This window comes from Charadrius vociferus, unplaced genomic scaffold (assembly GCF_000708025.1).
Source record: "Charadrius vociferus isolate BGI_N301 unplaced genomic scaffold, ASM70802v2 scaffold411, whole genome shotgun sequence".
NCBI lineage: Eukaryota > Metazoa > Chordata > Aves > Charadriiformes > Charadriidae > Charadrius > Charadrius vociferus.
In genome coordinates, this window is record NW_009646935.1 from 6,713 (window position 1) to 33,878 (window position 27,166).

The window sequence follows — 27,166 nt, forward strand, 5'->3', positions numbered from 1 at the left end:
TTCTTCTTCTTAATCAAGGTCATTGAGACAGTTATTTTGGGACAGAGAAGCCATTAGCAAAAGTAATTTAAAGGATGAAGAAAAAAAACCTTGATTTAGAAAACCAATTAAATCACTTCCCATAGCATGCGGGGAGACCGAGAGCAAAACATCCATACTCCAAGAGTTTACACAGCAGGACCTTTAACAGACACAGCTGCACCTCCCACACGGACAGCTCTTATTCTCCTACCAAACTTCCAAGAATCAGATGAAACACCGAAATATTTAGCAAAAGAGGCAACAAGCACCTTTTCCACCAAGTCCCGGTGTAGTACTAAGTCTGTTTGGAAGCAGAACCATAAAAAAAAAAAAAAAGCGATGCATTTAGCAACAGTGCGATTATGTCATCCTCAAAGGCACAAGTCACAGGTTGCTCCTGCTGCCCGGTAATGCAAGGAATTTTTGTGGAGCTGGTGTGACACCCCCTGGCCATCTATGGTATTGCGCCTTATCACAGTCAAATGTTTATTTACTTCTGTAACCTGGACATAAGGCCACCACCACGTGAAAAATAGCAAACACAAATCCCTCACACTGTGCAGTGACGACTCCACAAACGTTAAATACAGACCTATAAATGGGACACAATACTAGTTAGGCAAATAAAAACAAAACGACACCTCAGAGTTTCCATCCCGTTGATTTGTTGATTGCTCAACCGCAGAGGCTTGTTCTGGACGCACCTTGCACGCTTTTACACAAACCCTCACCCAGCCTCCCGCTGCTCTGAATGAGCAAGTAGTCTGTCCTCCTTACTCTCTTCATTGCCCCAAAACTACCAGAATTAGGCCTGCAGGGGAGGACCTACCCTCTTTCCAGCCTCTTTCTCCAGACGATGCTGCACCTTTGAAAGATGAAGACACAAACAGCTTAGTCATCCGCTGGCTGAGACGTGGCTTTGCAGATAAAAAGCTGTAAGGATTAGCAAGTGCACAGAACTGTCAGTTATCAGCTCTCAGGTGTGGGAAATTTTTGGAACTGCACCACCAGACAAATTGCTTGCAGCTGCCATACCCAAACTTTCACACAGAAGAGCTCCTTGAAGATGATACAGGCAGAGGACTCAGAGGACAGTGCGACTCAGCTGTCATAACACCAGAGTAGGAGACCAGAACGCGTACCCCTGCTACCAGCTTGTTGTCTGATGTCGAAGCAGATTTGCAGAATCTTAAATGTTGGCAAGACCAAAGAATAAACAAAAAGTTCTTGAAATCCCCATCCTCTTCCCGCTGTCAGGTTCTCCCACAGCTCCACTCCTGCAACAGGTTTCTGGTGCCCTGAAAGGCTGGACACAGGTAATGCATACCTTACAGGTGCAACTGGGAGGGGCGGCAGGTTTCCAGTGCCACCACTCCCCCTACCCACACAGTGCCAAGAAGATACTCAGCCTGCTCTGACCCCCACCCAGGGCTGCTGCTTTGACTTCTGGAAAGGCTGGGGCACAGATGCATGTAGGACCTAGCACAACCAAAACACAGCTGCTCCTCGTGTTACTCCATGCCCCAAAAGCTCAGCAGACTGACACTCACCTGAGATGCAACAGACCTTCATTCACATCCCTTTCACCTGCTTTGAAGCCTGCCTGCATATAGTAACATCAATACTGGTTAAAAACATACATATCAGTTCAGCCTAATTTGTGCGCGGTGTGTACTCACACGAGCCACCAAGTGTTGTCACTCATTTTCACAGCATCGCAGAAATGAAATAAAAGCCCAGCTTTACAAATCAAGACACTAATTTACTGTCAGTAAAAAAGACTGGAAGCCTCCAACTGCTGCCCTTCTACCTCCTCCTCTCCAATGACAGAGCATGTCTCTTCCACCTTTGCCAATGACACAGTCCCCTACGCCTCCAGACAACACTGCAACCCCAATGCAATCCCCAAGCAGCGAACAAACCAACGGATAGGACTGAAACATAGGGAGCTAAGAAATCAATAACAATTGATGCTTTGCAGAACATTAACCTTTTAGGTCAGCTTCTTCCTCCACTAGAAATCTGCTTTCTACAAACAGCACTTCATCCTTAGCCACCACCCTTAGCTACCTAAGGTCTCTCTCAACAAACACCACAGGACAGGTATTTGGTAAAGGAGATGTATATTTATTCACTTTACAAAGAGGGTGGTATTTAGTTGCAACAGCTCCATTTATAGACAAATATATTATTGTACATTATAGTGGTGAATGGCTCAAACCTTTACCTTGTTTTGCTCTTAAAAATGTGTTTGCACCACTTCAGCTTCCAGTAGCTGAGCAAATAGCTGTCCTTGTTCTGCCACTGAGATTAAAAATCTGTAATAAAGGTACAGCTGTGCGCTATGTATTCACAAGCATTCACCTTCTCATTTCCCCTGTTACTCCCCTCTCGCCACCCGATTCAACGCAGTCTGTCCTCTGGGTTAGCATTAAACTTATATACAGCCTCCATTAAAACAACATTAGGAGCCAGTGATAGTTCTAATGTCCTTTTGAAGCACAAGAAAAGTCATTGATTTATACATAGAAAAGTCTCGAGTTCAAATTTGTTAAAAAAAGAAAAAGCCATTTTACGTCAGGTTGGCATTTACATATTGCCAAGGCATGGCTAAACCAATGAGGAGGGGAAAAAAAGATATCCAGTAGAGAATTTAAATATTACAAAAATATCTTTTTTTTTTCCTTTTTTCTTTTCCTTTTTTTTTTTTTTAAAAATGTAGCAGGATGCCCACTTGCTATTGCTAACTGAAGCATGGAAAGAAGGTATAGACCAGTTGTCTTTGATCCTTGAATATTTGAAACAAATTCAATGTAAAGCTGAACCAAGTTTACCACACAAACAGCGGTGGCAGATTTATTTCACTTGAGATACAAATGCATGTCCACATGACAGGCATAATCTGACCATGAGGTGGAAGAAATGTTTCTATAAGTAAGCGCAGGGAAACAGGGCGAGAGAAGGCTGGCATGGTTAAACATTCTGGATTCAGAAATGCACAGTGCCCCACATGTGCCTCTGCACACAGGCCGTGCACGAGTCTGCATTCCCCATATGCAAACGTGGCATCTTTCGGCAAGATGATCCAGAATCAGAGAGTTTGGTGGCCCACTGGTTTTAACTGATAAAATTATTCTTTCGTGCTGTTATTCTTCTTCACTTTCGTTTTCTGGTTCCAAATCAGAATCACCATTGATCTCCTTTTCAACAGTCATGTCTTGTTCATCAGATTGCTCCTCTTTTTCTTCATCTTCATCCCAGTTTTCCTGCCGGAAACAAATAAACAGGAATGTTTGCACCTTTGACAGTAACACAATTTCTGTTACAAGCAAATAGGAGAAGATCCCATGCAACCCCACTTACATCAGAGTCTTTATCTGCAATCATCTCATCATCTGAGCCTTCCTCCTCAGAGGATTCTGCAAAAAGAAAACAATTCCTTAGTCTCGAGAACAGACTTTAAACTGTCATTGTGCAAACAAAGCCAACTCAACATAAAAGTGCCTTGACTGTATCTACCTTAGCAAAAGGGCAGCTTACACTAGAAATTTGGCGTTATCAGTTAAGTTAAGCAGCACACTGAACTTCCAATTAACCAATTCCTTAATCTGTGAAGCAGGGAAAGGAATAAAAGGAGGGGAAGGAAGGAAAGAACCACCAACCACAACATGCCCACATCATTAACCACTGCCTTTCCTGCCATGGACCTCCCACAAAAACCCTCTACTGTAGATTGTACACTAACAGATAAGCAGATAAGCACAGGAACATGATGAAAAGACATCAAGTATTGGCTGTCATGTGAATTCAGGAGCTGAGTTACACCTAGCATACAACACTTACCATCCTCATATACCAGCTTTGCAGTCTGATTAACCTCAGTTACATCCTGAACTGTTTCCGACGCTGCAACCTGAATGGAATTTGCAGGTTAGCCTTAGATGCAATCATATGTTCCAACCTTAAAAGTCAAGAAAACTCATAACAATGTAAATGAAGTCTACATCAAGTTTAACATGTAGTAGTTTAACAGCAAAACAAGTACGAAGGACTTTACGAAGTAAAATTTTAGAAGCATCTGCTCTGAAGTGGCCCAGTACGTCCTATTTATTCCCCTTTAAAACTCTATGGGTTAGTAGACACATTTGGCAGGAAAAAATGTGTCGCACTTCCAGTGCGCATGGACTGACCGGATCCAGATAGCCAACTAAGCGTACTGCTTTAAGCGTTATCAGAGTAGCTGTACAGCAGCTGTATTAAGTTCCTGATGACAGGTCCCATCAGATGTAATCACAACAGGAGGTTAAGTCTGCAAACAATACTTCTCCTACACATCCCATGTTATTTACTTGGAGCTCACCTGGGTGACAAGAATGAAGAGTCTTCCGTGAAGACGGGAAAGCTTTTGCAAAGTTTTTACTCTGCTCTCCATTAACTGGTATAGCATTCCCAGCTGAGGAATAAGGTCTGGCAACTTGAGAGAATAGAGGGTGAAGAAAAATTAGGCTGTTGACCAACACATCACAAATGTCTTTTTTAAATTTATATATGAACTTTGTATGTTTGGGGCAAGCGATCCTGGCTCACATTACTCTAAACAAAAGGGAGAGCTGAGGGTTCACAGAAATCACCTGCAGCCTGATCAATTAACATTTAGCCACATTTAGAAACACATCTACTTTCAAAACATGGCAATTCTCATACTACTTTTCCTTTCCACGGTCACCGCTGTAAGCAGGTGTTGAAGCACTATTCAGAAAGCTGTATAAACAGGAACTGAGTATACACCAGTGTACAAATGCAGCATCAACAACACGTGCAAGTTTTGATGCACAGCAATCCTATAATAAACGGAAGAGAGGACTAACAGTGCCAAAACGCCTTTTTCTTACCTGAGCAAGAGTGATTTATCCATCCTTGCTTGTAAGGCAAGGCTGGACTTCAATCCAGAAGCTACCACATTACTTACCACCCTGCCAACTTTGGCCCACCTTCACCCTATAAATCTAGCCATGCCCAAGATAGTCTCAAGATGAGCATTACAACAGCAAGACAAATCTTGTTCTGTACGATTTAGCGACACAGGCTGGATTACTCTTTGGCAGTAGTTTTGTTCCCTGTCACAGGGATGACATAACTTATCTTGGCTTGACTTTGGAATGACTATAATTATGTCATGAATGACTAAGACAAACAATTCACAGCCAGTGTGCAGCAGTTTGGCAAAAGTGGCAGAAGTATAGCCCTCTGTACATTGATTTGGGCACTGAGGCATGTGGAGAGCAGGAGACAGATTCCTAAAGGAAGATCCTACTTATATTTAAGCATTTAAATCTAGTTTTAGTCACGTGCATTAGCATTAACACAAAATACTTACTGTGGAAAGGTAGGATGCATGTAGAGTAAAAACAGCCTTCAGCCATCGAACCATTAATGAGGCACTGGGAAAGAAAAATAAATATCAAAGAGATACTGGCTGAGAAACACCCATTTCACATTCTAGATGCTAAATAGTTGTCTAGAAAGCACTCCTCTTTCATTACACAAAAAGATAAATGCAGCTGGAAATATAACAGTTTGGCTATCCAGATGAGATAGCTATGTAAGTTATTTGTTAGGAAAAGAACAGACATTTAAGTGAGGGATTAAACTAGAGATGTTCAGGGGTCTGTGCTTCTGGTTTAATGGAATAAAAGATCAAAGCATGCTACTTCTTTCTCCACCTACAATGAGGGAATTTTTATTAAAAAAAACAAAACAAAACAAAACACAACACCACAACTAAGTACAGCTAGTCTCAGCAAAGACATCCTTATAGCAATACAACAAGATTGGGAGGCAGGGGCAGGAAGAGCTGGTTTTGTTATTAAACAAACACAACACCAGGACATGTCCAAATATATTTGATAATTAAACCAAACAAGCTACATATCTGACAGTTATTTTAGTTTACATATTGATCAGGCCCACAGTGTCAGTATTTTGGGACTTCAGATACTTTCTTGGGGTTATATCCTTATTTCAAGTATCCTTTTCCCTTCTTAATTTCAGTTCAGCCATTCTGGCACAGCACTGCCTTAATGGAAGTTTTCTTTGCACCCACAATCAGGTGACAATTTTTACTTCAAGATGCTGCAGTTTAATTACAGGTACTATGGAAATCAATCACGTAGATGGAGAGAGGGACCATAATGCACACACTAGAAAAGTTTCAGGTGAATTAAACTGTAGTTGAGTTGTCTCTTACCTGTATGGGTTGCCCTGCAATCTCTTCGTAAGCTAAAAGGACAAAAATAGCCAGCAGTAAGTAACAAATACATAATGAGTTTAAAAACCCAACGTTGCATCCATGTGACAGCCCCAATATTGGGGCAGAAAGATCTCCAGGCTTTTGAAGTTTGCTAGGATCAACCATTGCCAGGCTCCAGAACATTACATTGCTGGCTCTACCATCCTATATGCAGGCTGATAACTTGCAGAAGCTGAGTTTCATTATTACAATAAAACCGTAACTCCCAATAGGCAATACATCCAGGGAAACTTAAAGCTGGCAGGAATAGTAAGAAGGAAATCCCTTTGTTTATATGTCTCTGCATATCTGCTTAGTAGAGCAGCTGCTAAAAGGTGGACAAGTTCAGGAAACAAGTGAAGGTAGTATCAGGTAAAGGCTACCTCACAAACAAATCTTAAGCTCTGGAGGGGACAGTTACATACTGGGATAATATAGTAAAACACTTGCACTTAGATTCTCTGACAAAGCTCCTAGAGAAGAAACACCGCACCTCATTAACGTAAGTTTAAGAAGGTGTAACAATACACTTTTAAAGGAAGTCTAAACATTCAAAAACAGGCGATCTGCATAATTCAGTTTAGCACCACAAGTAAAAATCAAATCTTACTTGTGGCCAGCACACTAGAATACAAGAGAAATCTAACCATTAACTTACATTATAGAATGTCATTCACATAACAGGAGCAACTAATCGATGTTCAGTTTAAATAAAGTAATGTCTAGATAAGGCTAATGATTAAAATATTTCTGTCCAAACACAGATTTTATTTAATATCACTGAATAAGCAGTTCAGAACCAAAATCCTTTTTAAAATTATTACTAAGTGACACCACAAAGCTTAAATATAGCAACCGGGCTTCTGAGCTATCTTCAAATGAGGAAAGAAATTGCCCCTCAATTTCCAAGTGCTAGCTAAACTCACTGCTCTAAGTACATATTCTATTTTTCTTTCACATGAGTATCTAGCATATTTATGCTCATATAATTTGCTCTGGATAGCACTGCTATTTTCATGTTTCAAATTATCATCCATTTTAATAGTTTAAAAGAAGATGTAGTACTAATGGTTTGCCATGGACTAAACAAGCTTTACCTTAACCTCTTTCTTTTCTTTTTCCCATATAATCATTTAAGATAATATTACATGATCTAGTGCTCTGCATAGTTTTGACAGTGGCAGTTTGTCCTTTTGTTAAGCTTCAGGCAGAGAATATAAGAGCATAAATTAAGAACAATTTCTGTCCTGTAAAACTACCAAATGAATTTCATTGGTAAAAATAGAGAGACATATCCTGGATTTTCCCCAGCTAGAATGCAAACCAAACGTGGCTTGTATGACAGAACAAGAAACACAGTCTCTCCTACCTCATGCAGCAGTGGAATGACAGCATGTATAGGCATTCTGGCTACTGTGTTCTTTATTACATTTTCTTTTCTTGTGTTAAGCACTCTCTGTTAAAATGGAAAAATATGATCAGAGAACCATTCAGTTTTAACATGTGTATGAGCAATAAGCATAATCAAAAATTCCTGGCTTTAAATCTCTTTTTCTACTCCACTACCTTTGTATGCTAAGATGATGATAACAAGTAAAAGAAGATTTATTGTGAAAAGGAGTTCCATTTTTCAAGTCTGCTACAATTAACAACATAAGACACTGATTAACCCATCTAAAACAATCCAGCATTGCCTCTAGCCCACCCACCCCATGTTAGAAACAAAGCATCACAGGCATATTAAAATTTCCCTTCTATTTTCGGTGCTTGCCTTCTGTAAACAAATGCCTTTCACCAGTATCTGTGACAAGTAATTTTTATTCAGCATCCAATTCTTAAGATTTCATTTCCCTGCCCCAGAACTATTATTTCCTCCTAGTGCAACAGTAAGCTTTTCACTTGAAACTGTTGTCATCAATGCATTTTTCAAACATTCTCTACTTGGAAACCGTACACTCGGGAGACTAAACACAGATTATGCTCCAGCTCAAGCTAAAGGGAAGATGGCTGCATTAGTAACATCGCTTGTAAAACATCTGAACTGTGACATAACAAATTTATCATAAACAGATGCACCTCAAAGTTCATGGACCAACTCCGAAAGCAAGGCAGGTAACAACAAAAGTAATGCTGCTGCTATCATTTATAGTACTGCTGCCTTGAGTGGCAAAACAGCAAAAAGCACCTGGGAGAAACAGCGAGTTCTTGACTGTTCAGCGCCCTTGGCTTTCAGGAAGGCTCCCCACAAGTCTCAGTGAACAGATTAAACAGCATACAATGATCCTGGAACACTTACATTTAAGATTTCTGCATCGTTGCTTTCCAAGCCCTGAACCAAAAGTACCGCGAAGCTATCTGTTTGTGGAAGGCCACCTGGAGTTTTTACTTTGCTCACATCAATATCCAATGCCTCTAGGCGCTCTTCAATGCTTTCCTGCAGACAGTGAACAAGGGCAGTGCAGTTTCTCAGAAACATCAGCTGAAAGCTAAGTACCTAACCTACAGCATTCCCTCCCACTCTGCTGGAAAATAACATAAATTTTGCATACTCTTTTAAATGTAGTGACAAAAAATAGCCTGAGAAAAGAAGAGAAGATGAAGTTTTGACTGAAAAGCAGTAATATACCTTAGCACAGAGAGACAGACACAAGCTTGCCACAAAGTTCTGCCGGAACATGGCAAAACCATGGGCAAGGCACACATGGCTTGAATGAGAGGAAGGTTTTGAGCAGAGGGAATTCTCTTCATACAAAAAAATGGTATCATTAACCTTGCTTCCACACCAAACAAAGCAAGTTCAAGTTCACCTAAAGAAATTACAACAATGATCTGTGATTCTATCTCTGTCATTGCTGTGTTTACCTCTGTCTCTCCTGGTTTCCTCTTGTTTTTCTTCTTCTCTTTTCCCGAGGATGGAGTTTTGACAGCTGTACTATGTCCTGGAATGCCAGGTACTAGAACTTTGGTGTCTGAGTTCACAACAGGTGTCTTTACCTAGTAGACAGAGATAACCAGATTTGCATGAAGTGCTACTATCTTGAGCTTTCTTCCAATTGAAAATACCTATTTTATTCCAAGACTCCCACATGCACAGTAAAACTATCCTGCCACAACCCATTTTCTTGACATATATATTAGGAAAATCCCGCATTTTTAAGAGCAATTAATAACTTCAAGAAACAGTCAGCTAGTTTTCGTAATTAAATAAAGCAACAGTCTCTTTGGAATCACATGTGAATCATTTTTCTTACAAGCTTGTTCCATAACACTTATTGAACTAAGTGTTTGTACCCAACAACAAATATTTGGATGTTTGCTAGCACTAGATACCATGTGTACTAATAGTCAGGCACATAAATGGTACACAGATTAATTCAGCTTCGAAGGTAAGAACTGATCACGAACAGCAGCACAACATAACAGTAAAAGGTGGTTACTATTCACTTCAATCTCACCGATTTTCCTCTAGGGATTGCTCACACGCAGAACTCAGTAGTCTGAATTAGACTATGATCACGATGACAAGCAGAGCAATCTTAGGTTATACCAAACAAGCTATGGTATCCATCTTCAATGGACACAAAGGAGATCAAATTTTAAAGGCAATACATTTAATAACCAAGTGCTCCCCTGACCCACAGAGGACATAAGGGAGTATGCCACTTCCAGAATATCAAGAACACTACCTGCTACTTCCAGAACACTTCTTTAACCACAGCACTTCTGTGGGGGCCTTTTTTTGAAGTACTTGCCCAAACTTTTGTACTTGTGGGAGCCCTGCTGGGTGCCCACTGAAGTGACACAAATATAATTTATTACAGTGAGAAAAGCAACTTCCATATGCTGTGTGTAATAGTAAAAAAAATTGATTTTGTGGCTCAAGATTTTTACCATAGAACAGCAATGGTGTTAAAATACTACCCCCTTTGCTCACCACACTAAACACTGACCTTCTCCCCACAAGGCATGCTCAGACAGCCAAGAGAAATTTGTCTTCACTGGAATTCAGCAAAAAGCGAAACCAAGATGCGTATCATCACTGCATGCCAGGGAGTTCCTACATCTCTCACTGCATTTCAGCTCTGCTACCCACCAGCTCCAGGACTGAGGAATCAGCACAAAACCCCGCCTGGCTGATGGAGCACCAGATCCGGTAGGTAACTCGAGGGTTAGAAAAACAGCGCTGTCTGCTCACTTCACTGATACTTCAAGCGTTTCCAATCTTCAAGGCCTTGAATATGCACACTGATTAAGAACTTCACAGCCTGTCTCTAAACCCCCAGAGGATCCTGCATGAGAGAAAACAGTGGCAAGTGGCCTCAGTGGACACTGTTGCCATCTAAGTGTCAAGCTCACATTCCCAGGTGCCACACTCCTGTGAGTAAGAAATCGTGAAGGCCACCTCGGGAACAAGCCATAAGGACATACCCTTTAAGGCTCCATTACATTTTATTTAGACTGTAAACCAAAGCCATCCCAACTTCACCCCAAACCGTCAGTGTCAAAGAGGCTGTACAAACTGACAGACTCTAGGGGTAGGACTGATCTTAAGCAGAAAAGAAACCATCAGCCAGTCCTGTCTACCAAGCAGACCTGCTGAGAACAGGACTTGGTGTGAGCTACAGGCAGGTAACTGTGTGCAAGAGGACACACAGCAGCCACAAAGCACACTTTACCCACACACTCTTGAGTGCTATGGACATCTGTAGCTATCACTGCAGCTCTGAGCAGGTCCATCCAGAAATCCAACCTCATTGTAGAAGACAGCAGTGAATTCTACCATTTACAAAGTAAAACAAGAGGAGCAACAAAATCACGTTTCACGCAAAGCTCACCTTTGTTAGAGCAACATCTGTTTTAAGTGATAACACTTTCTGGACGTCCCTTATCAAACATATGTGGGATTCAGTGGTGTTCAAAGACTAGAAGGACAGGAACAAAACCAGTTAATATATTTGAGATTGACCCCTGTGATTCATTACGCTACTGAAAGATGAGAACAAATTCCAGACATATAAAGTAAAATGAACTTTTTTTCACTCTAGAACAGCAGCTGCTTTGCACATCTGCCTTTTGTTACCAGATCTCTACGCTTTCCAAAGAAGCTCACACAGGTAAACTGAGAGTGTTAAAACCAGTTTTGATGGCCTAACTCAGTAACAGCTGAAATGGCAAGAAACAGCCAGCAGTAATATCAAGTTGCATTTTAATTGAGAGAATGGAAGAATACAAATTGCCTTTCAAAACAGCTCAGGGACAACAGTCATAGCTCCCAGAAAAGGGGGAAGGAATAAGCTTTGTCTTGTTATACAAATTCAAAAGAAGTGGAAAAAAAAATCCCTCCAACTGAGAGCAGTGTGCAGTCCTTATTACAAAATCCAAAACCTCTCCAGTTACTTTTACATACCACTTTCTCTATGATGGGCTGTAAGAGGTTTCCATACACAAGCAGCAGAGACTGTTTGTCTGTGCAAAATGCAGCTGCTAGAATAGGGACTGGTTTTGGTGTGGAGTCCTCATCATTTCCAGGCGTTGCTATCTGGACAGTACAGTTTGATGTTAAGGGTTTTTTGCAATAACTGGAAAAAAAAGAAAAAGGAATGAAAAAAATCCAAGATGTTTAGCTTAAACACTTCAGTATCTTGCACATCTAAGCACCTTTCATCAGCAGGTCATCAGCAAACTCAGCCAGTTTACACCTTTTACGGACGGCTAAGCAATACTTAATACCAAAGTGCAGCATAGCCCCCAACAAGTAAGTTCTCCAAAAATGTGTCCAGTAACCCAAGACAAAATACAAGCTGAAAACTGGTTTGTGATCAGATATAAGAGCTTAAAGGCAGCAGCATGACAAGACTGAACTTTGCATTACGGTAATTCCAGACCTCTCCCAAAGACACCCTCAAGACAAATACTAACTTACCCATTTAAGATATGTTCAAATAAATGCAACTGCCCATCTCTGCACACAACTGCTAACTTCACAGGCTGAAAGAAGGCACAGTAAAAGATTTTAATTAGGTCAAAAGACAAACCTCCCATAAGTACAGAATACCAAGAGACAGTTGCATGGCTACAATTTGACTTTTTTCAGTAACTTAACACATTAAAGAGATAACTAAATCCGTAATGAAGATCAAAGACACTAACATCTCAGGAACATTTAGTACAACTATTTAGAGACAAAAAGATAACTCATAACTGTACTTCACTGTGTCACTACTAAGATATCTGAATGTGAACAGTTTGCACAGTAGAGAACATATGTCATCATATGCAGAAAAGTTCCAAAAAAAAAAAAAAAAGAATGGTACCCAACATGTCTATAGGCACAGGTCTACAAAGGCGCAGACATTGTAAATATGCTTAGAGGAAAGAAACCGAGATGAGTATTAAATGACAGGTGTACATTACAGAATATTCATATCTTCAAGTGCAAGGTCCTGTACCTGGGGAGGAAGAATGCTAAGCACCAGTATAGGTTAGGGGTGGACCTGCTGGGAAGTAGTTCTGAGGAGAAGGATCTGGGGGTCCTGGTAGACAGGAAATTATCCATGAGCCAGCAATGTGCCCTTGTCGCCAAAAAGGCCAGTGGAATCCTGGGCTGCATAGGGAAGAGTGTGACCAGTAGGTCGAGGGAGGTCATTCTCCCCCTCTACTCCGCACTGGTGAGGCCACAACTGGAATATCGTGTCCAGTTTTGGGTTCCCCAGTTCAAGAGGGACAGGGAACTGCTGGAGAGAGTCCAGCGAAGGGCAACCAAGATGATTGAGGGATCGGAGCATCTCCCTTATGAGGAAAGGCCGAGAGAGCTGGGACTCTTTAGCCTGGAGAAGAGAAGGCTGAGGGGAGACCTTATTATGAAAAACTTCTTTACGGTTTGGGTGACAGAGCACTGGCACAGGCTGCCCAGGGAGGTTGTGGAGTCCCCTTCTCTGGAGATTTTCAAAACCCGCCTGGATGCAGTCCTGAGTAATGTGCTCTGGGCAATCCTGCTTTAGCAGGGGAGTTGGACTACATGATCTCTAGAGGTCCCTTCCAACTCTGAAGATTCTGTGATTCAATACACACAGTAAGTAAGAGGGCACAACTGGAAAAATTAGAAAATATAGCATGAAATACTGTTTTTAGAAAAGGAATCTAAAGGCAGCAGGAGAAAAATGTTTTAAATAATTACTGAAACAGTTTGTGAACATGTTTCATGTGCAGACATTTTTCAAAAGACAACTACTTTGAAAGACTTGTACTTGCTGAAATTAATAGACTTGGAGAATGCACAATGCTACTTTAACTTATTGAAGGCTAGCTAATTCAATATGCAGTTACACTGCCAAAGCCACTTGAGATCAGAAAAAAACAGGACCATACCCAAACCGGATTTTTAGAAAGAATTTCTTTTTTGGTTTTTTTTTGCTGCCAAGTTGTAACAACCATTTTGATTAATAACTTGCTCTAAATAGGAAACAACTGACATTTCTGCCACTACAAGCAAAATTTCTGAAGAAAACACTGAATTTGCACTTAGTAGCTTTGAAGATTACTATTTCAAACTATCAGCTTTATAAATGCACCTGTATATATCCTTACACCCATGAATTGGCAGCCAGTTCTCATCTCTGCATAACAGAACCCACATACAAACCAAGCTTCTTTCTTTGCACCGTTGAAAGAAAACTGATGTGACAATTGAAAACTGTTGAACACATTTGCTTACAAACTATTGCTCCTACCTCTTCTTTGACTTCTGATACAGTAAGATCAATAAAAGTTGGTTCATCTGTTACTGTAAAAGACATCACAGCATTCTTTTCTTTCCTATCTGATCTGATCTGCCTGGAAGACACAAACAGTACACATTATTTACCATAGCACAAACAGCACCTTCTGCACCTAAAAAGCATTATAAAACCTATAAATCACCAGCAACTGTGGTAGTATCTACCCCACCCAAAAATAGTCATAGCTGTAATTTCAGCTTTCAGCTTAGAAAGTGTTCTAAATTCCAAGCGCAAAGTAACTCCCAAGTGAAATTTACCAAGAAAACTTAGCATAAACCTTACAGTAAGTACAAAGAAGCCCATTACACAGTATGTTCCTGGCATACGCTAGTAATTCAAACTGCTCAGACACAGCCGAAGAAATTCCCGTCTTCATTCAACAATCAGTGAGTTGAAAGCACCTTTTAAGAGATCACTGCTGCATTTCTCCAGAGTGCCCCTTCTGCTTAACTTTCTGTTTAATCACAGAACATACTTGTTGAGTCTATCCTCAATACTGATCATAATCAAAGTTACAAATTATGAAAAGCTTACATACCACACACTCAGTAACCGGTCATGTATAGCTCCAGACAAGAAATAAAGCCCTGTAATTCCATCAAAGGGCTTATTTTCATTCATAGGTTTCACTGTGGTAAACATTAATGATGACACTGATGTAGCATGGCCTGTGAAATGCTAAGAGAGAAAAAAAAAAAAAAAGAAGAATATTTCAGTGATTGCCATAAGCAGTCATATGCCAAAACTTAAAATATTAGTTAACAAAGAAAGGAAAGATTCAAGTGTTAGTTACTAAGTCAACAAGGACATTTAAGTAATTTTTTAATAGCGATCAGCTTCCTTGCATTTCTGTATTTCAAGGAAACTTTTTCTGACCCTCCAGATATTTATCAGAATTTTAAAAGTTAAATGGGTAATCGAAGACAAATTCACTGGGACTAAGTCCATGCAAAAGAAATCACATCCACCTATGCTGCTGTTACTGTCAGAAAGCATTTCTCCCCCACCCCCAGACACACAATTTTACACTTCAACTTTTACAATAAAACTAGATTCACAGTTTCATTCTCAACTGTAACATGAACACACAGGTCTGCTAACACACACTAAGGCTGTTCAAAACCACCCACCCCCCACAAAAAAATGGGTTCTTCAATCTACTTTTTGTAAACAATGGGTTTGGTCATCATAGGATGCAGACATACACAGCAGATGCCATGTGTCAGCAAGTCCACAAGTAACAGCACATGTGTACACACTTACCTGAGAGCAAATACCAGCAGATTCAGAGACTAGCTGCATCCTATCAGCTAGCAGGCAAGAGAACATGGCTGCATTAACAGAATAGCTAAAATATGGTAATTTGCTCATGTCTGAGCCCTGCTCAGAGAACAACAAGGGGTTTGCTCCTATGCCTTCCAACTGTTTCAACAGCAAAACTGATAATACCACCAGTTACACTAAGTTTAGCAAAGAAACCTAAAGGCTTCAAGGAGGGATTAGTGTTAAGAGTCAGGGAGCTCACGCACAAACCCATGCCAGCAGTAACTAACACTGTGGTGAACTGAGCTCTCCTGCTAGAAGCAGTATCAGAAAGCAACCCAGGGAAAAAGAACAGCATCCATCTTTCTGCCACAGGCTTAAGAAAGGGCGCTGGTAGCATGCTCAGACACAGCCAAGGAATTTAATGTCTTCATTCAACTCTCAGCAAGTTGAAACCACAGTTGAGGGTATCATCACAGCAACAGCTTCCAGCAATCCCAAAACTGCCAATTGTCTCCTCACACTCAGTGAAATTTTCAGATGTCCTATCAGGAGGCACTAGATATGTAACGTCACCAATCAAAAAGGATAGCTTTTTGCACCTAGTTTAACAAAGTTACTTACTCTGTAGACTTCTTTGGTCTCCAGGTCCCACAGTTTTATAGTTCTACCGGCTGACAGCAGCATTTTCCCATCTGGACTGATGCATAGAGAGGTGACACTACTATTGTCACCTTTCCACTTGCTAGAATTTGGATGGAGAGTTTTTGTACAAAGAGAGAAAGATGGAGAAATAGAAAAAACAATATTCATTAGTGTAATCTCAAAATGCACATCAACCATGCTGGAAAATTTAAGGCAAACACTATAAAAAAAAAAAACTAAGTATTCAAAGATGAGGTCAAAACTATTATGTTTCTGCTCCTCTCCTTCAAATTAATTTACACAAAAATGCAGCAACTCAAAAATGTAAAGCTATTTTATACTGAACCATTGACTTTTTTTTTTAAATATTTGCCTATTCTGTTCTGAATTCCTCTCTGAAAGTTCTTTGCTACTCAAAATATGGTAAGAGGAGCCATACCATTTCAAGACTTCTTTTTGCACCATAATCCAAAAAGCTTACACCAACCCATTCAGAAAGGCCTTTCTGAATGCTAAAATTCAGAGTTTCAAGGCCCATTCAGTTCCTGGCCCTCCTCCTAAGTCTGTTAATGACATTGACAATAATAAACTTGGCCTTAAAGGCCTATGGTTCAAAGCACTATTGGGGGAAAAAAAAAAAAAAAAAAAAAAAAAAAAAAGAGTATGCATGAAAAGCTTGCATCTGTTTTAATGCTTTGTAGGAGTCTGAGTACTACACCTTTCTTGCAGGACAAAATTGCAAGGAGAGCATTAACGCAAACCCTTTACAGTTAGGAAGTACCCTGCAATCCATCACATTCTGGTTGTAAACAGCTGCTCTGAAAATACTTCCAAATAACTTTCACATGCCCAAGCAGACAGCACTTCTCCTGTCTTTTGAAGCAGAGCTCATTTACTCTATCACTTTTGATTAGATTTCATAGCAGTCAAAAGTTTTATTGCCTACAGACTTGACAAACAAAATTTCATCTTATAGGCAATATGGTAAGATTCTGTATTCTCTTCAAAAGAAAAGGTCAGGACTAAAAATTTCAAACCATTTAATAATGTAAACCCAAGAAGGTATTTCTATACGTACTAAAAAGACTAGTCTAAACTAGACTGCCAAGTATAAAACACAGCGAAAATCCATTAGTTTTTACTTTGGATACTCTTTACATAATTTTACTGGAAAGAGTTTTAAACCGCATATCATGGAACAAGAAGCTGCATAAGGAGATGTACAGAATGCATCTCAGTATACAGAGTATTTAAGACAAGAAAAAGCTACAGAGAAACAAGAAGTCATCCAGAATGTTTTAGACTACCTCTCTCCAACACCTTGTCTTCCCTTTTCAGAAAATCTCTCTTCCCCAACAGCTTGTCCCTCTGACAGAGGTTTCAACGTCTGCTGCACAGACCTCTTGAAGTGGTTCTATGGACTACTACTACAGTAATTAAGAAAATCAAGCCTAAAGCCACGTGGTTTTGATTCCACATCCAGCAGTCCATACCCCTACAGGAAAATGTCTAGACACCTGCAAATCAAAAGTTGAACTCTACTTCTCTACTCCAGGAGCATCAGGAACTCCTAGTCTCATCAACTTACGCAAAATTTTAGAGAATTGTTTTCTTCTGCTCTTTCCAATTTCATTTACCTTAGGTATGACTCACAATATCACCAGAGAAAAAAAATCAGGCAAAAAGCATGATATTACACTGCTGGTGTACTTTTAATGTATACACTCAAAGAATTAGTTTTTGTTGCTGTCTTTAAAATTAAAGAATGCAATGCCTCAAAGTACCTTTTATAACCACTGACCCCAAAAAAAGCAGCAGTATGGGACAGGGGCAGAGGGAAACACCCAAGATGAATTACGACTGGAAAAATTTTCTCATTTCATGAGAAAGCAGCATGACTGGGACCCATCTCAAGTACCTGTACATAAACACACACACTATGGTATACAAAATAGGGTGAATTAATTGTCCACGGGTGGCTTCAGAGAGAGGTTTCTCCACAAAAGGGTAGCATGAATGCATGGAGCTTTCCTCAAACAGGCAAAGGACCAGTGTAGAACTTATAGGTGGTATGAGAAGAGACCAACAAGGGTGATGTGATGGGCATCTGCTACAGATTGTCCAATTAAAAAAGAAATAGATAAATCTTCATAATCCCATGCCCTACTTCTTCTAAGGGGCTTTAACCACCCCAGCAACTGCTGGAAGGGCAGCATTGGAGGGCACAAGCAGTTCCAGAGATTGCTGGCAAGAGCTGAAGACCTTTTCTTGATCCAAGTGATTTAGAACCATACAATGAAATATGCTTTACTGGATCAGCTACTCATAGACAAAAAAGAAGAAAAAAAAAAAAGAAAAAAAAAAAGGAAGAACTGGTCAGGGATGTGACGGTTGATGACAACCTCCAGCCACAATGACCACAAGACAATGGAATTTAAGATCCTAAGAAAAAAGAACAGTATAAACAGCAGAATTACAACCCTGGAATTCAAAAGAACAGACTGAAACTTATTCAGAGAACTGACTGACAGGCTTCCACTGGATGCTGCCCTAAAGGGCAAAGAGGCCCAGGAAAGCTAGTTGGTCTTCTAGGATAACCTCCTCAAAGCAAAAGAATGGTCCGTTCTGAAGAGCAGAACATCACCAGCTATTCCAGAAGGCTGGCTTGGCCAAGTGGGTAACTCCTGACTCAACAAAAACACACAAAAAAGAAGTATAGAGAAGATGAAAGTGGAGATAGGTTACACAGAAGAATACGAAAATATTGTCCAGGCATGCAGGGACAGAATTAGCCAGTTTAGCTGGTGTTCAAACCAGCAGGAAATATGAAGGCCAACAAAAGGACACCTACATATGGCACATAAGGAGCAGTAAGACGATGACTGAGGAAAGTGTGGGCCTGCCGCTGAGTGGTGTAGAGACTCATTCAGTACACAGAAAAGGCCAAAACACTGAAGAGAAAAGTCTCTCAGGCCTCCCATGTTTCCAAACCTAGTGCCAGAGTCAGAGGGAGCAAAGCACTCCTCACAGTAAAGGGAGACAAAATTAGGGATCACAACAGCAAATCCAACATATGCAACTCCTTAAGACTGAATGGGATGCAACCAGAACTGCTAAGGCCAGTGTTATTACAAGACCACACTATTGTTTTGAGTGGCCACGGTGCTCAGGAGAAACTCCCAATGACTTGAAAAGAAAAAAAGAAAAAAAAGAGACAAAATATATCCACAAGAAGGAGAATCCAGGAAACAACAGGGAAGGTTATACAGCAAATCCACCTGGAAGCCATTTCCAGGCACACAAAGGTCAAAAAAGTCACTGGGAACATCCAGCACAGATTTACAAATGACAAATCATGCCTAACCAACCTGACTGCCTTCTTAATGAGACAACAGTCTTGGTGGATGAGGAGAGCCACGCATGCCATTTAACTTGACTTTATCAACACTTCTGATAACGTCACACACAGCATCCTTGAAGCCAAACTGCAGATATATAGCCTGAATGGATGGACTCTAAGGAGGTATAAGATCTAGCTGGATCATTGAGTTCAAACAGTTGTGATCACTGGTATGAAGTACAGCTGGTGGCCAGTTACTGGTGTCACCCCCTAAGGACATTCCAATACTGTTTAATACCCTCAGTAACTGCTCGGGTGTTCATTAATGACCTCAAAACAGGACAGAATGCTCACATAACAAATTCACATTCAACAGCAAATTAGGGAGAGCAGTTAATATGCTGGAGCGCTGTGCTGCTGCTCAGAGGCATCTCAGCAGGCTTAAGAAACAGGATCTCACAATCTCAAAGGAAAATGTAAAGTCCTGTACGTGGGATGGAAAAATCCCAGTACAGGCTGGGGACAAATGGCTAGAAAGTAGCTTTGCAGAAAAGAAGCCTGCGGTCCTCATAGTCAAGTTGAACATGAGTAAGCAGGGAGTCCTTGTGACTATGAGGTCAACTGGATATTGATTTGCATTAGCTAGAGTGTAGTCAGCGGGTCAAGGAAAGTGGTTCCTCTCCCCTGTGCAACACTTTTGAAACTGCATCTGAGGACTATGTCCAGTTTGGGACAGTACAAGAAAGTCACTGACAGTGGAGTAAATCCAGTGGAGAGCCACAAAGGTGGCTCAGGGACTAGAGCACGTAATGTAAGAGGAAAAGGTGAGGGAACTGGGTGTGTTCAATCCTAAGACAAGAAGGCTAGAGGGAGATTTTACAGCCATATTCTGCTACTCTACATCAGGGTCTCAACTTAATACAACCTAAGGATGTATTTATTTTCTAGGGAAATCAAAGAGGCTACTGACAATGAGCTGTCTGCAGTGCCTATGCCATCTTTAGCAAAAGCTGCAGTAAAAATAACACAACAGTGGGAAACATTACGAAGAAAACAACAGCATAAGACAACAGTCAAGGTGCCATCACACACTAGACTTTTATTGAAGTAAGGCAACCAGGATAGAAATCTTGGTTTCTTCTTTAAAGTTTAAAAACAGATTATTACAAAAGAAAGTAAATGCCTACACCAGACATCCTGTTACTCTGCACTAAGCTCAACGGTACTTTGAAAGTAGCAGCCTGCTCAGACAGCCAAGTGGAAGTGTCCCCACTGCACATCAGTAGTGAGCGAAACCAAGTGGGTTATCATCACAGCAAGGCCCTTTGACCAAAGCCACGTGCATGTAACCAATTTAATTGGGATGAGGTGTCCCAGTATCTGCTCCCCCATATTTCCAATGTTATGTTCTAGAATTCAGATTTTTCAGCATCACAAAAGTGACTGGAAGCTCACATTCCACTAAAAGTTAGCATGGAGGGACCCAAATTCCTCTCAGCGCAGTTACTGATTTCATCTAGTCTTCCATTACACAGAGGAAGAAAACCAACTATGAGAATTACTATTTTGTCCCTTAATAAACCCTCTTACAATCTCAGAAAAATAATAGCCAACAGCCCCAATAACCACTGTACAGTGGTTATGAAGCCTGGATAGCAGAGTGCAGCATTTCCAACAAGGCCTCACTAAAACCTGTGAGGGAAGAAATACACAAAAGCAAGTGCAAAAAAAGTTTGATCAAAAATTGGCATCACTTACCACTTTACTTTGCAGGTCTGTGTGTTCCATTCCACAATGTGTTTGTCGTCTGAACAGCTATACAAGCAGCAGTTGTCCTGATGCCATCTCACACAGTTTACTTTATTGTCATGACCACCATCCTACAAAAGGTGAAAGAGGGTCAAGTCATTATTAAATGACGCCTTGACTACCGAGTCTTCCCCACACCACAATATGAAAAAGCTGCTCTCTGAAGAACTAAATTCAAATCATTGGCAACTTGAAGTGAGAATGTGCTTTTAAAGCCATATACATTTATATAAGTTAAAGATATTTCATATTTTGATACGTACACATAAGTATTTTAATTAATTCTTGTTCTAGCACTTCAGAGTTAACCAAAAAAATTGTCCTGCCCACTATTTTTATACACACAGCCAAACAAGGCTGCCTAAAAGTATGAAATTTGCTCAGAAGAAAGGCTAGCACAGATGACTTGCTGACACTCATCTAAGCGCCTGCTTGCTTAAGTACATTCAGAGATGAGTAGCCTTTCCTTTGTACTTGACATTCACGAGCAAGCTATGATCACATCAGAAGACCCTGAAAAGGGGTATCATTCACCTCTCTTCACAAGCAAAATCTCCGCAGCTTAAATACACTCTTTAATCCTTTATGAAAATACTTCCCAGAGTTTATAAAATCTCACTATTTGAATCAGCACCAGTCAGCTCAGACTACTCCCAAAAGCATCACCGCAAATCAGCTTTGAGCAAGACAAAATATATCACAGCAAGACATTCTGTTTAATAAGGACAGCTAAAAGTGACAGCTCTTATTGTAGCTGGAATAATCTTTTAACTCAACCTATCTGTAAAAAACAAAGTACTCATCAAATAACATCTGCTGTCCTGCTCCTACAGAAGAGTAGCCAGTGTTTTCAAACCCATTGAAACTGTAAATTTTAACATGGAAGTCCTTTATTTTGTTCACAGTTTTTAGGTATAAATACAGCTTTTCCATAAAACAGTGTTGATATTCGTTAGCTAGTGTCACTTGCACATATGATTTTAAGCTGTCATTGCTTTCTCTAAATTCATGTACATTTATCACCCCACATACAACTAACAGTTTCGAAGCAAAAGTACGCCCAAGTATCTCAAAGTAATGCAAAATAATAAACACATACCAATGTTAACATACTGCATTAACTTTGAAAATAAGATTTCTCAACATGAACATACTGCCAGCAATAGAAAAAGCACTACTTAAAGATTCCTAAGCACCTGAATTACTGCATCTCTATCCATATATACAGCTATTAAGAGAAAAAATAGGTCTGAATAATTAGGTTAGTTTATTCCATTTTTGAGCAGCAGAAAGAACAGCATAAACTGACTGAAATCATCAGTATTTGGTAGCATATGATGAAGAGTGTATTACTTACTAGCTTGCTTTGTAATTCTCCTTTTACTGTGCTGTACAACAAAATACTACCAACTGCTGTACCAATAGCCAGGATATCTAACTGCTTGTCCACTTCTACAACTTCAGACTTCCGTTTTTTCCTCTGAGGGCCATCCTGGAAAATTGAAAAAGAGAAAACGTGAAATAAATTAGTATGACCAGCTAATCCCAGTGTTAAAGCAGAAGGGTAAAACATTTTTGTAAGTCTGAGACCCAGTCAGCCAGTACAAACTCTGCTAAGACGTAAAATGAAGATGCTGAAGGGCACAGCAGCCAAGAGACTCATCTTGTACCTCCAGGTACAAGGTAACGAAGTTACCATGAGTCACTTGGAAACATTTGGTGGAGGCCATTTTGCCAGCCTCACTCACACATACACGAGAAGAAAAAAAACACATTTAACTTTTTCACGGAGCTTGTGTTCTGTTCCAAAGGCAGAGGTGAAGACCAACACGATCAGAATACTTCATCCACAAAGTGGAAACGCGCGATCAAGAATGATCGGTTTGTTTCTTCTCAAAAGCTATTCAGAAGAGTCTTGCAAATACTAAATATTCCTAATGACTCCTGAAAAGAAAATGCTATCCTACTCTGCAGAGGGAAGCAACCAGGACTTGAAGCTAAGTGCTCTGCCCAGGTCCTGTCGTCAGAACCAGCGGTCCTCCTATGATCAGGCTATTCTTAAGTCTTCGCTCTCTTGCTTTGCAAGTCCTATCAACCAATCACTTCAAGGAAGGATTCACTTCATCTCTCTTAACCAAGAACAGGTGAATGCAGCACATCACTGGGAAGTGGAGAAAGAATAAAACTGGCTCTTGAGCATGTGAAACTAAAATAAAGAGGGCAGAAGAAGCCACTACATTCATTCTCACTGGGTTAATCCCACATAACTAATCACACACACACACACACAAAAAAGGAAAAAGAAAAGAAAAAACTGTTCAAGGACTTCAGAAGAAAAAAAATCATACCTAATGCTACTGATTAGTTTTTAAATTGGACTTTGGTAAGTCACCTTACATTTGTTACGTCACAGCAAAGCATTCTCTCCAATTTTAAAACAAGAAAATCATATACAAGCTAATGCCTCCTCTACACAACAGATATATTTGCACTGATGATCAGCCAGAAGAAGCCAAAGGAGACTGATAAAATGTGAGCAATCAGCTCTGTGCAAGCTCCATGTGTTGTAGCTAATCTGTCACACAACAGGCATCACACAGTGAACGTAAATAATTTTTACTCAGGTCCAGAGATATGATGACAATCAGGATTTGGAGGTTTTCACCACAACTATGATTTAAAAGTTTAACAGCGCAGGATTGCTTTGGTTCTTTGAAGCAGGACTTTCTTGTCCTCTGTATTTAACACAGACAACACCTTCTGCAAGGAAAAGTGTTTTGGTTTAGGCCAGTAAATACCAAAATGGTGTACAGATACTTTTACATTAAAAGCAGGTTCTTGAGAAAAGAGATTACAGTGGGCTTTTTGCAAGCATTTGTTTAGGCTTCATCTTTCCTGGGAAAGAACAGAGTTGATAAAATCTTACAAAAACATAGGTGCTGAGAATCCATCACAGTCACAAAGCACAACCAAGTAAATCAACCAGGTTTTCAGACAATATATGAGAAAAGACTCAACTAGTTAAATCTTTGGGAGCAATGCCAACTAAGCCATCTTGAAACTGCTGTCTGACATGCAAAGACAAGGACCACACGACCAGTGGAGATGCAAGTATAGCTTATGTGTTTTCTGGTACTTTTCAATCTCTTTATGTAGTTTTACTAATTACCCCACACAAACCCACTGTGAAGCAAAACCACAATGAAGAACAGATTTTATTCTCTTCCCCTGCATAAATCTTTTAAATAAAATTTGTTCACCCTCCATTTCAGTTTGTTATGGCCAATTTCCCTTGGAACAACCCAAAGGTACAACAAAATTCCCACTGAAGTCCACAGTTATGTCCAGTGTCAAAAAGAAAGCTAGAGGCAGTGAAGATTTTTCCAATTATTTTTTCACATGTGTTTCTTCACTGACCACTCATAATCAGCATTATTAGTGGGGCATTTGTTTCATCAATTTTTGGCATTTCGAAAATTTTGCACGGAAGAAATACCAGTGGAAAATTCAGACACCTATTAATGTTGGAGATGACTTGAAAAAACACTCTGAGAACAAAAAAAAAAAAAAAACACCCCAAAAAATCAATCAATCTTCTTCACCCTGCATTAGATTAGTACACAGACTACTAACTGCAGCAGAGATCCGTGTGGGATTCACTCGTGGATCAGGGCGTTAAATATAACAGCACCTTGTTTTCATGGATCGGACAAGACAGGACAGGGGAGCTGAACTACGCCAAGTATCAATTTCCTTTTGATTTTTTCTCCAGATTCATGGAAACTGAAGCTTATTTAGAAATCCTCCAGCTTTGCCTGAAAAAGCACAGCTTTTTAATTAGTAGAAGTGGTTAAAAGAAGTTACTTGTAAAGGGACCATGCACATACTTTTCTGTAATTTCTTAATTGAGGTCAGCCACTGAGACTTTTTATAAAAAAAACCAAAAATCTAATCTCTGCTGCTCACATGTGAAGTGAAGCACTTCAAATACCAAAATGAGGGGAAGCCCAAAGAGTCTTGAGAGTTGAAGATGACAGAGAAGTCGCAACTTCTTAGAGAGAAAGTGGAAGAAGGTATTTTGAAAGTCTATAGTCCACATAGTCTTGCATGAGGCACCACTACATGGAGCAAGAGATGGTGAACACTGCCAGCAGGAAGCACTGACACTACAAAAGCACATGTGCAGGGAACATCCCAATAAGCCACCACTACATCAGCAATTCCAGGGCCCGCAGTTCAAACAATTTCTAATATTCCTCTGTAACACATGGCCTTCATTAATGTGGCAGCAGTCCAAAACATGCTTAGTTTAGGTGCAATTTGGCCAAACACCATTTATAGAAATCTACTGGCAGTTTTACTCCTGAACACCAGACCCTAGGTACTACCCAGAGAGACATCAACTCTCCAGGAATAAAAAAAAAGAAAAAAAAAGGACTAAATGTCAGAAACCTCACATTCAATAAAATATATTTGGCAGAATCACCACAGCTTTAGTCCTTCATTTCAGTCTAAGGACAAACCAATGAATTAAAAACATTTATGGCAAAATTATTCCAAGAACCAGTACCTTTTCCAGCTCCACTTAAAAATGTACTGACTTTCAAGCAGTGGACAGCATTCAAACTACTGGAATAATCAGAAAGCACTGACAGGTAGCCAAATGCTGTCTGATTAAGTTTATTTTCCATACAACCCTAAACCAGGTTAAATTAGAGCATCTGTGGCTTTTAGGGGTGGGTCTCTAGAAAAGTCTTAGTTTTCAAAAGCCACTCAGAAACCTCCTGCGCCTGACTTACAGCACCACAGCAGTGCACTACGTCAGGTTTTATTTCACATAGGCTAGATTAACCCCATTTTCACGTGCCAGTTTCAGATTATTTAAGAGTGAAGAACCACCTACGCAGCCCTGCAATTAATGCATGTACCCTTTTTTCTTCAAAGTTACATGACAACAGGTTAAGGACAACCTAAAACTAACCTTTCTGCTGCATTCTTCAAATGTTCTGGGAGTTTTCAAAGTTCAGAGACTAAGTTGCTCAACTGAGAAAAAAATGATACGATACTGTCTTCCTTTGGATTGGTGTGCTACGCATTTTGAAATACCTCTTACAGTACTTCAAATACACTAAATTATTGATATAGCAAAATGTGTTTTAAAAAGCCCTCCCTACTTCTTATGATAAAAGGGGTGGATTTCACATACTTTATCCAAGGGATATTTTTTTTCCTCAGGAAGGGGTATATTCTACTCAAAGAAAATAGGATTATTTCAACATAAAGAGGATGAAAAGGTACCTTGCTGTATATTCTCCAGATACTTTCAGGTTGAATGTTCAACTGAGGTGAAGTTACATAAAACAAATTCAAGGTGGAGCACATCCAAGCCCTCTGATGTCTGCTCTGAATAAAGCTACTCAATACCTTCTTGCAGGATTCCTGAGCTTGAGAAGACATATTCTGGACAGTGTAGCAGCTTGCATGGAAATACTTCCAAGGGTACAGGAGTACAGGGAGACATTGCCTTTACTGGAATGTGAACCGTATGTATCTAAGTGGACACACAGCAGCCGACCTGCTCTGTAGCATCACCTTTTTGACTAAGGTGACACGTGCCATGAAGTAACATACCTTGCTCCTTCAAGGAAGGCTTCTTCCATGCAGGTTATACAAAAGACAAATGATTTTACACAGTCAGTGCTTCTGTTGATAGCCTCCCCCGCGTGTATTTTTTTTTGTTGTTTAAATAAAAAATTAATAAAACCTCCAGTGCCGTTTCCCCCACCAACACGCGAAACTTACCCTGTGAGGAGCAATCCTGCTTACCCTGTGAGAAGCAATCCCTTCTCTGAGGGGAGTGGATTACCCCCACGACCAACAACCCCCCACACCCCCCAGGGGGGACGTCACGCGTGGACATGCCCCAAGCACCGCGGGGTGTGGGGGGGTATCCCGCAGCTGAACCCAGCGGAGCTCCAGTCCTCCCCCCCCCCGGACCCTCATCCCCTTCCCCGCCGCGGG

General features: G+C 40.3%; 2 protein-coding genes across 2 annotated transcripts in view; one reads left to right on the plus strand and one right to left on the minus strand.

Moving 5' to 3' along the window:
• Positions 1-2,554: 2,554 nt before the first annotated feature.
• On the minus strand, positions 2,555-22,875 carry WDR43 (WD repeat domain 43). The gene is made up of 18 exons (XM_009894849.1): positions 22,816-22,875; positions 22,503-22,637; positions 21,095-21,216; positions 15,976-16,096; positions 14,627-14,766; positions 14,041-14,143; positions 12,234-12,298; positions 11,718-11,889; positions 11,146-11,232; positions 9,173-9,304; positions 8,607-8,744; positions 7,680-7,766; positions 6,269-6,300; positions 5,399-5,462; positions 4,382-4,495; positions 3,865-3,934; positions 3,385-3,440; positions 2,555-3,287 (listed from the first exon to the last, which is right to left on the minus strand). The coding sequence occupies exons 1-18, from the start codon at positions 22,873-22,875 to the stop codon at positions 3,168-3,170; spliced, it is 1,818 nt and encodes a 605-aa protein (XP_009893151.1). The 3' UTR covers positions 2,555-3,167.
• Positions 22,876-25,175: 2,300 nt separating this feature from the next.
• Positions 25,176-27,166, plus strand: part of TRMT61B (tRNA methyltransferase 61 homolog B (S. cerevisiae)) — a 10,790-nt gene continuing 8,799 nt past the window's right edge. The window contains exons 1-2 of the mRNA XM_009894850.1: positions 25,176-25,218; positions 26,580-26,688. Coding sequence (XP_009893152.1) covers positions 25,176-25,218; positions 26,580-26,688 — 152 coding nt within the window. The remainder of the gene's footprint in view (positions 25,219-26,579; positions 26,689-27,166) is intronic.